The 14586-nt window shown below is 41.1% G+C and overlaps 1 protein-coding gene across 11 annotated transcripts in view; it reads right to left on the bottom strand.

Annotated features, from left to right (window-relative positions):
• The window catches only part of GREB1 (growth regulating estrogen receptor binding 1), a 168547-nt gene that overhangs the window by 29205 nt on the left and 124756 nt on the right, over window positions 1-14586 (bottom strand). For 10 of the 11 annotated variants that reach the window (XM_050950525.1, XM_050950526.1, XM_050950532.1 and 7 more), the window contains 7 exons: window positions 13463-13655; window positions 11471-11607; window positions 9704-10043; window positions 7206-7321; window positions 6304-6503; window positions 5269-5358; window positions 1492-2105 (listed from right to left, as the gene is read on the bottom strand). In XM_050950525.1, coding sequence (XP_050806482.1) covers window positions 1492-2105; window positions 5269-5358; window positions 6304-6503; window positions 7206-7321; window positions 9704-10043; window positions 11471-11607; window positions 13463-13655 — 1690 coding nt within the window. Of the gene's footprint in view, window positions 1-245; window positions 2106-5268; window positions 5359-6303; window positions 6504-7205; window positions 7322-9703; window positions 10044-11470; window positions 11608-13462; window positions 13656-14586 lie in introns of those variants that run through there. The other variant, XM_050950533.1, reaches the window with a different exon arrangement.

The following is a 14586-nucleotide window of genomic DNA, read 5'->3' as shown; positions in this document are numbered from 1 at the left end:
TGGCCAATGACACATACCATATATGTGTTAAGGGCCAAGTTCTGTCCTCAGATGAATACAGGACTCCCGCTGACTTTGTTGAGAACCACAAGCATAGATCTGTGGGCAGAAATCAGTTATCTTATGGCCAAATTAATGGCATAGTAATACAAACTACTACATATGGGTTATTTTGTACCCTTATTGTAGCTTTTGGAACCATAACTTTGAAGTTCTTGATTTTTAGGCATTCAAAATTCCAACCAAAATTACATCAATGTATGTTTTTCTTGGATGTGCTAGCATACCAGCTGTCTGTTGCACAGTACATCAGTTTTTACCTTGTCTGTGTTTACCACATATTCATCTCTTTTGAACACTTATTATCTTAATCCACAGCAAACATTCAGAGTTTTGATCATGGAGATGAAGAGCAGTGAAGATTTATTCTTCAGTGATCCATCTGGTACCCTCTATACATTTATAGCAGTACTTGCAAGTGCCTACATACTTCAAATACTTAGAGCCAATTCGCAGTCTTACTTACCCCAGTGTGACACCATCTATTTCAATGCATTGCGCCTATTAAACTAGGAGCAGAATGTGGTCTTTTCTGACCTGAGACCTCTGCAATACACAGGTACAGAAGAGTGAGTGGCAGGTTGAACTTTGGCTTTCTGTGGTTTTAGTCAGTGGGTGAATGGTACAAAAACTGGACATCTAAGTCTTTGCCTTAGTTTGGATTTATTTCTAATTTCTGAGGGCTCTATGCAATATTCTCTTGGTGGCTATGGTGTTTCCCCTATGCCTGGCATCTTGCATAAAACTTCAATGGAACATTAAAACTTTTAGTATATAGTATATGTATTGAATTGTAGAGCCACTATGCTCATAGCTGCATGCTAAATATTCTTAGGACACTTAAGAGGGAAAAGGTTCCCTGAAGTCTTTACCTACTTCCAAGTGTCCTTACAAAGTCATTTGAAAACTCTTGGGCCAGAAGTTCAGCTTCTTTGTTGAAGTGGATCAGTCCCCTCTTGTATTTGCGACAATTTCTGTTTCTCTCCAAACCATGAAGAAAATGGCTGACTCTGCCAATTTCACATCCTAATCAGCTTGACCATAAGAAACTGACCCTGGGTGGCTATTCAAACTTTATTTAAAATGTAACTCCTATTAGTCTGTAACAAGCTGCACGGTGTGTAAAATGTATTTTCAAAGAAAAAAAAGAGTATCATTTCCTTAAAACACAACACTAATTGTATAAAGATTGACAACAAAAAAAGATATCACTACAACTTAATTGTCCTTGCCTCAAGTTAACAGTGAAGAGAAGAAGATTTAACTAAGGTGGATACAGTAATAAAAACATATAAGAAAGGTTATTTTTCCACCAGTGAAAAAAATCAGTTAGGTATGAATAATAATCTCATTAACCTAGCATTTAATGAGATGAAGACAAAATTAATCAAAATAAAACAATGATAATAATACCCTCTTCTTATTACACACCTGAGGTGGCCCACTCAGCAGCAGCCTCCTTGGGTGAAAGGTGTCCATTCTGCCCTCATTTCTATTATTGTAGTCCATATGGATTGGTTTGGGAACTGTCCACTGGCGATAGTATAGAGACTGCTCCGTGCAGGTCATCATTTTACTCATGACAGGGCGGAAAGAACTTGCCCACATCACAGAATGATAAGGCAAGAGGGAAGATGACTTGGGAAGTCCGCTGCTGTCAGTAGAAGTAATAATGTCATACACCAGCTTAGGCAGGAAAACAATGGGGGGCTGTTTTGATGCTTTAGTCATGGAGCACTGAGACGTCTGCAGGATGAAGGGGTTGTGAGTAGGTGCAGAGGAAGAGGAAGAAGAGGAGAAAGGTGATGACGATGAGTTGATGGAAATTTGGGCACTTTTTATGTTCTGTTTTGAATCCAGCTGTTCAGCTGCAGCTGGCAAGTGCTTGCTGATCACTGTTTGCGCCCCCTTTTCTACTTTCTGCCTTTGCCTTTCACAGTTGTTTGTGTTCTCTTCAGTACTGCCGCTTAGGACTTGGTGAGATGACTTTGCTACATCCCTCGGTGTTGCTAAAGGAGGAGATGATTCAATGCAGAATGCTGCACCTAAAAACAAAGTCTGCATTTCAACATGGGGTAATGTGATTCTTCAGCAACTACTTTGAACCACAACATTTCTATTACGCTTTTCATTGTCAAACCACAGTAAACAATGTATAATGCAGACATCAAAAGGTGTGAGTCGATACCTGCTCCTGTTGGGCCAAATTGTGTTCACCTAACTCACACAGGTTGTCTTATTGAAACTAACAGGAGTATTTGTGTGAACAAGCCCATGCAAATTTGGAATACTAAAATCCATGGCAAAGCTCCCACTGATTTCAGCGCTGAGCCTTATGTTTGTTAAATTTTCCATTTCTTTGAGAAATGTAAAAAAAATATAACTTTAAAAAATTTAATAGTCACAGGTTATTCCCTCCCCCTCCGCAACTATAACAGTTTTAACATAGGCATGATTTTGATCCTAAATGTTCTACCAGAATCCCATTAACATTACACTTATCAGCCTCCTGGCAGGTGAGGGCCTGATCCTGAGAGCTGCTGAGCATCCCCAACTCTCAACAATTTCAAAAACAAGAGGTAAATGATCAGCAGTTCTCAGATTAGCTTTTCAAAATGGTCCATTTTCCAAGGCACTGATCTCCATAGCACTTATTGGTGTCTCCCCGCAAGCAATAAGAAAAGAAAAAGAAAAGAGAAGTGATTGTCAGCACTGATATAAACAAACACAATCTCATAAAGTCAAGCAGACTTCAACCATCTAATTCAGGGCATGCACCAATTTCCAAGAAAACAGCTATACAATTCACACTCCAAAACCAGAGTTCCCATAAACTCATTGCCTAGAGGCCCATGACATCATACAGGAACTCCACCGATTACGCCTACCAAAGATAGATGCAATCTCCATGAGACATGGACCAACAAAGCTGGGGAGTGTTCACACTAAAATTCACAGATCATGCTCCCTTACACCAGACCCTACTCCACAACACTCTCTGTCATGACTAGCCATGGGGGACCTTCTAAGTGTGAACTCCATAGTTTCTGGGAGATCCAAAAGTGATGTACAATAGTTACGTACTATGGTTCCTTTCTTGACTTTCATATGTTTGTGGAAAAATAATGAGGGATGCCCACTTGCTTTGTCCCCATGAAACAGGAAGAGACATCCCAATTGCATACTCCAAAGCAGCCAATAGCAGAATAAAAACAATGGTAAAAATGTCACCAACAATGTTAATACATTTTGGACTTAGTAATACTGTGACAACATGCCAAAGACCTGTATCCACGTGCAAGAACTGTCCAAAGAGATTTTCTTTAACAAACAGATTCAGTCCAACAAACCCACAAGTGGCATCCTAAGGCAGTGCAGAAAAGGTCAGCAACCTGCCTTTGAAGAACAGTATACATTTCAAAAATTAAAAATTTTGGTGCTTTTCCATTTGTAATGGTCACTGTGCCTTATGGCAAAAGAATTCACAGTCAGAATACTCATATAGCTGTGGTGAGAACAATAATTATTTGGAAATAACTTGAAACATTTAATTTTACAGCTAATGCAATATAACATGTTTTGTGATGTTACATGAAATTGTAATCTTCCAAATAAACATGCATTTTTACTGAAGTATGATTCAATGCATATTGCACTTTTTTGTTCTGTTCCATTAGTCTCTGTCCATAAAAAAAATCATACAAATTTAAATTTTTAGTACCTCCTGACATTGCTTCAAACCTTTACTCCTGGGGGAATTCTGCACCACTGCACATATGCCAAATTCACATCCCCCCACAGCTTTTACAGTATTCAGTAGAGAGAAAAAAACATTCTGCCAGGGAGCCACTGCAATTACACCTTTTGCCCATCAGGGGCTGTTGTGGCATCAAACAGAGGGCAGACAGCTCATGAGCCAGAGCAGCCAGCCACAGAGCCGTTGAGAGCAGAGGCTGCTTTTCTCACAGTGATTGGGAAGGACAGATTAGGGTAAGGGCACAGGAGCTAGTGGAATGACAACACTGAGCCAGGACCTGAATGGGAGTGGGCTGCCACTGTAGGGACACATGGGGACTGGGGGAAGAAGGGTGCAGATTTGCCCAAAGAGGAGAGGCTAGGGGTCAGCCAGGGTCTGCATGGGAGAGGCTCCCCAAACCCCTAACAATCCCTTGTCGTCTCCCCTGCAAAAAACCCTGTTCCATATTTCTCCCAACCACACCCAACAACCCTCCAGGTTCACTCCCAGACTGCCAGAAATTAATTATCCTGACTCCCCCAAGCCTTTGTACTGCTTCTGAGGGGTGTGGGAAATACCTTTCTGTACTGTAGTTTAAATTATTACTTGAAGTACTGTGCTAATATGCCCAGTAAGGAATCTATTTGTCAAAAAACTTTTCCTGAATCTTTTTTGTTGTCTGTATTGTTACAGTTACACTTGCTGACAGGTATTTTGAAATAAATTACCAAAATAATTGAAATTGGCATGATTATTTTGACAAATAAAATATGCAGAATTTTAAAATATTGTGTGCAGAATTTTAAATATTTTTGGTGCAATTTTTTTAATTTTTTTGGTGCAGAATTCCTTTAATGGTCTGTTCTTAAACCAGTTTTCAGATTGAGAAGAAAGAATATATATTCAATGTACAGGGCAAAGTATTGACAAAATACACTCATTTCTAAAATGAACACACTCTACACTGAAAAATTTGTGAGCACACATTCTAGTGCCCCAAAAAAGTTCATGAACATTTTTTCAGGCAAAATTTAGGAAGGTCCTTTGAAAATACAGAGGCAGATCCTCAGCTGGTGAGAGTTGTCATGAGTCCACTGGTTTCAAATGATGCTCTGACAATGTGCACCAGCTGAGGATCTGCATCTTGGTGCCTGTCATAAAAATATTAAAGAACATTTCTGTTGTTACAATACTGTTGTATAACACAGTGACCCTGCTCACAGATCTGTACAATGCCCTATGTCTATGCATTCATGGATCAAGCATGAGGCAATCTCGTTATTTTTTTATCTCAGAAGTAAGATTCTTGAAAGCTCAGATTTTTTTAAAATTTAATTGTTAGCAAGTTCATTCAAACAGGTTTTGCCAAAAACCTAATGATTTGTGTCTTTTATTCTTCATTTGCCAGGCTAAATGAATTGCCGCTTTTACATCCTAAATACCACTTGAGAAAGATCATCATAAAGTCTTACTTGAAGCTTTTGAAGAGAGAGATGAAGATGCAGAGTCATGGGAGCATGATCTCTCTCTTTTGACAGGACTTCTCTTTTCTGAAGTGGAGCCTGTTTCATGAGAAGAGGGAGGATGGAGGAGAATTATAATTCTAAAGACCAATTCTCTGCTATGGCCAAAGTGCATAAAGTGAAGGGATGCTGGGCAACAGTGGCTTAAAGCTCATCTAGGTGCCCTGATTCAGGTGCTGTTCTGAGCGTGGCCATTCTTCCTAGGCTATGGTGGAGCAGCCTAAGGGCTGTTCTAACTTTGGCTGAGCTGCAACAGCCTCTGAGAGCCAAAACTGCAATGAACAGCTGGCATAGTGCAGAGGTATCTCGGCCGCATTCCCTCTTTGCTAGTCATGCCTCCTCCTCTTTGCTATCCCAGCTGTAGCCCCTATGTTGGCACTACCAGGTGACCATCCTTAAAATGAGATTTTAAACCAACTTCACAACCAGACTGTACCTTTCTCTTTGATAACAATATAATTTCATCCCCCTTTCAAAGTACATCTTTCTGTTAATTTTGGCCCCTATTCTGCCACCCTTATTTGTGTTGAATAACACCTTATTCAGTTGAGCAGTCCCTTCAATGTGACCTTGAGCAATCACTTATCCTCTCTGTGCTTCAGTTCCCCCATCTGTAAAATGGGTAAAATAATGACTTTTCAAGGGTTCTGAGGTTCAACTAATTAATGTTAATAAAATTCTTTGCATTCCTCAGATGTAAAACACAATAGGAAGAACAAATAACATTATCTGATCAGTTTAATTCCAAAAGTGCACAAACCATCACTGTAAATTCAAATGATGTCTCCCAATCTTTTGCAGCTTCCCATGCTACTGATTGCTGTATACTTATGTATTTACTGTTCCCTTCCTTCTGACAGTTTGCGTTGCACTCTTAAAGGCTAATGTCCATCTCACTTAGCTGAAATTTATGGTATTAGTATTTAATCACAATTGCTGTTTGAATACCTTTTAAGAAAACTGGCACTACACAGGTTCATTTACCTTCTGTCACTATTTCTTCATCTTCATTATCAGTACTACTCAGTTTCTCTGGATCACTCTCCAACACATCATTCACGACCACCTTCTCCATGTGGATTTCAGAGCTAACAAAGTATGCTGCCAAGCCAAGCTCTTGCTCCAAGGCTGTCCTTACTAAGCAAGAGGAATTTATTAAACGTAGGTCACAATATCTCAATGATCTGGAAAGAAACCAAAAGATACTATGAAAATTCATGGTATTCCACACCTTTGATTGTGTTTGCAAAAGAAATAATGAGTAATTTTGTCATTGCCTACTTAATTGATGTGTGAGATAGTGACCAATTCAAATCACTTGTTCTGTCTTTCAGTAAATTCACCACTATATTGTTTCATTATTATTACTTTAAGCAGTATAATCCAAAGCATTAGGCATAAATTTAGGAGACCGATTCTTCGGAGTTCTAATCCTGGCTCTGACACTTACTTTCTCTCTACTCTAGGGATGTCACTTAATCTCTTTGGACTAATTCATAAGCAGGTGCAACACTGATGTTGATGGGAACTGCACCTGCCTATACCAAGGATGAGTGGGATCTTTTTGTGTCTTGGTTTTCTCATCTATAAAAACAGGAATAATTGGCAATGTTATGAAAATTAAAGATTGCACCTCACACCTCAGCCTCACAACCATTACCACCAACCTACTACACCACAAATGTTCCACTTTTTTGATACAGAAACTACCAAAAGCCATCCTGTCACTCAAATTTCATCAGCCTTTGCACCCACAAAGGATTATGGGACACAGCAGGTCACAGAATGATTTTTCAGCCATTTGAAGGGTGAAGAGAAAAAGGAAGTTGTGAACCACTGGGAATGAAAAATTGTCATGGAAATATTTGTCAGTATTTCCTTCCTACCTTGGCAAGGCTTCCCCTTGGGGGTCCATTCCACTAAATATTAATATGCAAGGCAGACCTTCTAATTCCAAATAGGTCTGTGGCCTCCACTCTGCATCTTCAATTTTCTGCCATATCTGTCATAGAATATAAAAACATTGGTGGGCATATTTATATGGCACAATTAAGAAAGAAGAAACAAATGATTTATTGTCTATTGTATGGATCTAATTCTGCAGATGTTCCACAAGAGAAATCATTGCAGGATCTGGCTCTAAACTGAAAGGTCCTGAGTTGCAAATGATCTAATCTTTTTTCAGAATTTTTCTATCAATAATAAACTGCCCCATAATATGACTATATTTCAGAACTCTAGTGAATTGTTACCATAAGTGGCTGAATATAGATCCAAATGCTCCTCCAGGAAACATGAGAAACCATTGTAAAGATGTATAGCTTGATCTTCAAAGACAGAAAGCAGAGTTACTCACTATAAAGGTTTTCCTTTGTTGGTCCAGTCGTCTAACCACAGCTGTCAGTTACCCTTTGATAATCAGGCCCATTGAATGATACCTTTATTCACATTGATTAGTACCTAGTCAATGAGATTTCTTGATAAGTAAGGTACTACTCAGTGGGAGCAAGGGTATCACTACCTGGTCCTTATTAATTCATTAAGCACTGTAGTGAGGCGGTGTGGCTCCCCTCCACCCCGGAGAGGGAAGAGCCCATCCAGCAGCCAGAGGGGGCAGAGCTAGAGAGCTCTGAGCCCGCCCCTCAGAGGGTCAGGTGGCGACCCGGAGGTATAAAGGCTTTCCCTCAGAGCTCAGTAAGGCCCCAGCCGCCAGAGAGGCCAAACGCCTCCAGCCTAGCCTGCGACTGGGAGAACCCCGCGGCCCAAGGTGGCCACCAGGACTGGCCGGACCTGCCCAGCGCCCGCTACCCGGAGGAGTTGCCAGACCTACCCTGCGCCTGCAACCTGGAGGACTTGCTGGGCCTGCCACTTGCCCACTACGCCGAGGAACCTATGGTGCTGGACTGACCCAGGTCCTACCTGAGGGGGAGTTAGGAAGAAGCCCGGGGGCAGCCAACCCTCGTCTGCCTGCAGCACTGCCAGAGCCCATGTCAGTGTGTTGCAGCCAGGATCCCCACTGACTCAGCAGCGGGTCCTCTGCCGCTGCTAGGGCCCCGGGCTGAGACGCAGTGGAGTGGGAGGGCCTGCGTCCCCCTGCCACCCAACTCGCGGGTGGCAGTCTCCCCCTCTCCCAGGCCTTTTGAAGGCTTGGGCCTACTGTCACTGCTCAGCCCTGCCCGAGGGCCTGATCTCCTGACTAATTGTTGCCCTGCCCTGCCCAGGGCCTGGGCTCCCTACTGTTTGTATTGTTGTTGCTCACCCCTGCCTCAGGGCCTGAGCACTGGACTTACTGTTACTCGCCCTGACCCAGGGCCTGGGATTACGGTGTTTATTCCAGTTACCACCAGGAAAGACTCCCATGGCCAGACTAATTCCCCAAACCTCAGCAGTGTGCAGTGAATCATTATGGCTCCCCTCCGCCCCGGAGAGGGTCGAGCCCCAGCCAGCACCCCTACAAACACCAAGAGTAAATGCAGTGCTGCTCAAGACACCTAAGACAACATGGCATGTGATTCTGAATTCACTTATCAGCTTTAAAGCATGGAGTTATTCCTGATTTATATCAGAATGAGTTCAAAATCAGGCTCTTGTCCTCAGCTCTGTTGAGCTAAGTAGATAAATGACATGAATCAGACTCAGAATGTAAGAGCAGTCCTAGTTTAGAGAATACAAATATTTTTGTTTTAATATGTGGTGATAGCATTTGTACTAAGAGGGGTAGTGTCTGTGGAATTCAACATGTGCGATGCTTGAGGTCAGACTGTGTGATCATACTGGTCCTTTCTAGCCTTAAAAATCTAAATCTTATTTCCAGCATTATCATCTTCAAAATCACATAAGATTCAGAAAACATTAGGCACCATGCTTGGAAAACCTGGGCCATTCAGAGACCTGTGGGTAAGTGTACTGATTCAAAGCCTTTCCATCTGGTAGGCTGTGCAATACAATTCCAAACTGGTCACTGAGGTTTGCTCACAAGGGGAAACAGCCTCACTGCTCTGGTAAAGGTTTTTTCATACCAAAAGTAGCTTTCATTTCACTTCATTTTCACTTGGTCTTTTACCACTATGTTGATTCATTGGTGCCACAGTCCAGTGCAATGAAGCTGATTGGGGCTAAAGTTGTTAGCGGTTGGGAATTCTAACAAACACATTTGTAAAGGCCCTCCTGAGCAGCCATCAGAAGCTGGCTATAGGAATGACAGATGCATGTGTCTGATAGATAGGAGTCAGGCTCTTCAGGGAATTTTAATTTTGCTGGGAAATAGCCATCTCAGTCACTAACATCCAGATCTCATGCCAATAAAACCTTTATATCACCAGCCACCCACTGAAAGCACTGCTCCTCAGAGATTCTTTTCAGGCAATGTCATTCTGCAAGTTACCTTTAGTTGCTCCACAAAGTGCTTCCCTATGGTGATTCCAGAGTTAGGATTTCCCAAGATGATTTCAAAATTATCTGCAAGGGATAGTCTTTCCCTTACGTGATAAAGTCGTTCATATGCCACAGCAGCCAATGGAATGCAAGGAATTCTTAACACCACCATGAAGCCATGACCACTAGGGCACTGCCTTGAAGAGTTTACAAGGTTTTGGGTGATTTCCAGAGTTTCAACTGAGGTGTAATTCTTCATCTGAGACAGGCCACTTACTGCCATCATAGCTGCAGAGTAATGCTGTACAAGGACAAATGTCCTTATCACTGCACTGTGTAATCTGGGAAATCTGAAATAAATTGTGAAGCATTAAAATCCTAGAATTAAAGTGAGAAAGTTGCCCTTGTAAAAATAATTAATACTCAAAATTTAATCCAGGTGAAAAATCATGCCCGATACACAGTAGAACCTCATTGACCAACAGGTAATCTGCAAATCCTGTAATTCCAAGACCAATGATGCAATCTCTCCCCTTCTCAGTATAGATGTAATAGCTAAGTGGTGTAGTGAAGTTATATTATCTCTTATTATTATTAAACTTCATCACATTTGCAAAACATACTACTGGATATTTGCTAGAGAACTACGCAGTACTATTAATCAAAACTAAAATGCACTTGTCATATAAATGAACAAAGTACTCCTCATAGTGCATTATCCTTGTTTTTTACTCACATTTACTCATGAAAGATCTGATTCAACTACTACTAAAATCAATAGAAAGAACTGGATTTATCCCTAATACAAACAGATTCCCCCAGTCATTAGACAATTTTGCCAAGTTCCTTTTGCCCAATCTTTTATTACGTGCACACCTTAACACCTCCAAGGAATCCTACTGGAGTTTTGTGCATGCAAAAAATATACCTAAGTAACAATTACTATGCAGTTGGAGTAACTACGTTTTTAATTTGAATCTCCCCACATGGAGCAAATCGGCTCACTGACATTTTTTCAAGCTCTGATGATGTTCTACAGCATTCTCCCTAACTGAGTCTTTCATTGATTTAACTCCATGAGCCAAAGTGAAATCTCACCTCTCTTTGTGGTCCCACTAAAATATTTACAAATGTTGTATGTTAAAATCAGTTTTTTGATAGCCAGCCAAATTCAGAATGGAATCACACTCCCAATATTGACTGAATAACACCTGAGACTAAGCATAGAAATTATACTGCAACTCAGAATGCAAACTCCTGATGGTTACAATGCAGCCATTTAAACCCACAATTTTTGACCATTAAGACTGTTGTACTATATGTCAATATTCCCAGACATTTTGGTCTGTTAGTTCATACATAAAACTAATTAAGCTAATGAAGTTAGTTCCTGTAAGAGCATGGAAGCAGTCAAAAAGTATTGGCTGGGGGTTAGTTAATTTCTAACATTTCACTTTGAACACAAGATTTGTTTGTAATATTATTTCTGTAGTACCTATAGGCACCAACAAAGACCAAGGTCTCACTGTGCTAGAAGGTGTGCACGTAGCAAGAGAGTACCCCTGCCCTGAATAGCTTCCAGTCTAAATAAAGACAACTGAGAAAGGTTAGGAGTAGAAAAGGAGACAAAGAGAGGTAAAGTGATTTGACCTAGGTTGGTGGCAAAACCAGGAATAGAAAGAATCCAGGTCTCCTGACTTGCAGCCCAGTATCCCACCCACTAGACCACACTACCTCTCAAATTTCATAATGCTTTAAACTAAAGAATGTACTGTACCTTTTTCCTAAAGCCAGGACCATAGCTTCAAAAGAGCTGTCATATCGAAGTAACGGAAGGCTGTGTCCAGAAAGGGTGGATTCAATGAATTCTGACAACCCAAAATATTTCTTGTTTTCATGGTATAGATCTATTCCCTAAAGTAAATAAGACAACAGCAATTTAAGGATGAAACTACCATCACCTATATATAGACATTCTTTATATCTCATACACACACACACATACACACACACACACACGTATATATAAAATAATCCACATATATATACACACGCATTCATACTCACAATAGGTCATTCTGAGAAGGTTTAAACTGGTGTCATTCAATGAAGCTTACTTACAATTAACACAAGCTGAGGATCTGGGTAGATTTATATATATTTTTATCTTGTGCACAATAGAAAGACTGCACAGTTCTGAACTACTTGACACATCATCTTTCCACACATCAGAAAATGTATGAGCTAAAAAAATAAAAGTCTGGAGAAAAATATTGAAAAAATGTTGGAAAAACAGCTAGGGAACTTTTCTGATAGTAAGTATAATGTGCTTTCACTGGTCCACCTTGCACACATGAACCACATTGTAGTTATTTCCATATAGAGCATATGAACTAAGCTTAAAATAGAGGTATCAAAAGCATGGATAACTATGGTGAGATGTGTGAGAGGAAATGCAATGATCTCTTGGTAAGGTGAAGATTTAATAAAAAAAACTTTTCAGAACCTCCTTCTTTCTCAGAATTCAAAAACAATGAAGATTAAAACCTATGATTGCAACCATTTTGTAAGAAGCAGGCAGATACCTTCAGTGGAGAGAGCAGTCATGGTCTTTGCAGCTTCCTCTGAGCACTCAGGACCACACTCTCAATATTATAATTCACTTTTTATTTTTAACAAATATTTGCATAAAGTTTATGGATGCTTAATACAGCTGGCAGTTACATCAGCTCTGCCCTTAATAGACTGGGGTTCTGAGTGACATTCTAGGACTTCTTTCCACCCAATTAGGTGGTGAAGCCCTCCAGAGAGAAAGGCATGGCCCAGAGACCTGGATTATGACATTAGTGCTCATGGAGAGGGAACAAAATGCTCCTCAGGATCTGGTCTACAAATAAACACTTTCATTTATTTTAGGCATGGGCAAGTGAGGTATGAAAATGTGACATACCTTAGTAGTGTGAGTAGCTCACCAAAAAAAAGGTTGGGGGGGTATAAAATTTGGATCACTACAAAAAGCACAGGCCCCTCCCATTCTCAGTAGCTAATGATCCAATGTCACCTACATTTACAGTTACCAGACGTCCTGAATGGCTTTATTGAAACTGTAGGCTTCAACAAATTTCAGTGGATTCCTAGGACAGCTGGTCGCCTCAGGGTCATCTGTCTGTCATAGCTGTGCCATGTTGCAATGCAGCATAGCAATGCCACATATGCCAGTTCAGGTGGCTAACCCTGTTCCCTCCTGCCAGCCACCCTTCATTGGGAGCAGATAGAAATATGTTTCCCCTGAGAGGAGGAAAGAAAAAGGGCCAGACAGTAGGGGAAGGATATCAAGGACTCTTCTTTAAGCAGCTCCTGAACCAGTGCTTCTCTTCAGGCTGCTCCTTCCACGAGCCATCAAAAACTGTAGTTGAGGATAAGGAGACTGGGAGGGTGAGAAACAGTATGGAAGGGGACAAACAAACAGTCTGGAAGATAAAAGACCTGGGGGATAGACTGAAAAGGGACTAATAGATACTGGGGAAAGGGAGGGGAGAAATGGAAGGAAGGTGAGTGGCAGAAGGGGAACAAACAAAAAGGGGAAGAGATGGAAGAATAAGAGAGAAGCGTCTATACACTGAATGAGGAAGAGGAAAGATAGGAGTGATGCAGACATCATTATTCATCATTTCACTTATAAGAACACGTGGTCTCAAGTGTTTTTCAGAACATGTAAATGTAAAATAGTTATTGAATGAACCTAAAATCCTGAAAACATCCATCTTACATTGCTGTATGACGAAGGCCAGTGGATTTCATTGTATGGGCTGATGTGAGTTTGCTGTGTCTGCAGAGCATAGGGGAAGGAAGTCACATGGAGTGTCAAAATGTTTGGAGCCTCTTTCACCTCTCTGCAGTTCAACAATCTATCAACGAGTCCCACAGGTGGTTCCGCTTGAGGATAAAGGCTGTGAACAGCGCTGCAAAAAGAAACCCCAAACTCTCCTAAGTGATTTGTATAAATGTATGCTTGTGACAAATTCATGCGTGTCACCATCTCAGACCTGGACACAAAAGCACAGTGAACCAGCCACAAGGAATTTGGGACTGGATTCTTTGGCCTTACTCTGCTCTCTTTGCACCACTCCAGTGGCACAAAGGAAGGGGAAAGCAAGCCACATATCTCCTCAGCTGGGAATTCCCTGGCACTGTGGATTACACTGCAGGCTAGGGGCTGTGATGGCAGACTTCCCTCAGCCCCCAGCATACTTCACGAGGAGATTGAGAAGGAGCTGGCACCACAGCAATTGCCAACAGCCACGTGGTCCTCTGGGGACTGTAGTCAGGTACTGTCCTCTTTATACCAGCCCTTAATGTGTTTAAAGACCTTGAAGACCTATCGGGTCCCACCTAGTCTCCTTTTCTCAAGACTAAACATGTCCAGTTTTTTTAATCTTTCCTCAGAGGCCAGGTTTTCTAAATTTTTAATTATTTCTGTTTCTCTCCTCCAGATTTTCACCAATTTGTCCACATCTTTCTCAAGTGTGGCACTCAAAACTGGACACGATGCTCCATCTGAGACCTCACTAGTACTGAGTAGAGTAGGATAGTTATGTCTTACATATGACACTCCTGTTATATGCCCAAGAGTGGTATTAGCCTGTTTTGCAACTGCATCACACTGTTGACTCATATTCAATTTGTGATCCACTATAACAAGGGTAGGCAACCTATGGCACACGTTCCAAAGGTGGCACACAAGCTGATTTTCAGTGACACTCACAATGCCTGGGTCCTGGCCACCGCTCCAGGGGGCTCTGAATTTTAATTTAATTTTAAATGAAGCTTCTTAAACATTTTAAAAACCTTATTTACTTTACATACAACAATAGTTTACTTATATATTATAGA

The sequence above is a fragment of the Gopherus flavomarginatus genome, chromosome 4 (genome assembly GCF_025201925.1).
Source record: "Gopherus flavomarginatus isolate rGopFla2 chromosome 4, rGopFla2.mat.asm, whole genome shotgun sequence".
Classification (NCBI taxonomy): domain Eukaryota; kingdom Metazoa; phylum Chordata; order Testudines; family Testudinidae; genus Gopherus; species Gopherus flavomarginatus.
Note: the sequence above shows the minus strand (reverse complement) of the source record. Positions and strands in the feature narration are given on the sequence as shown.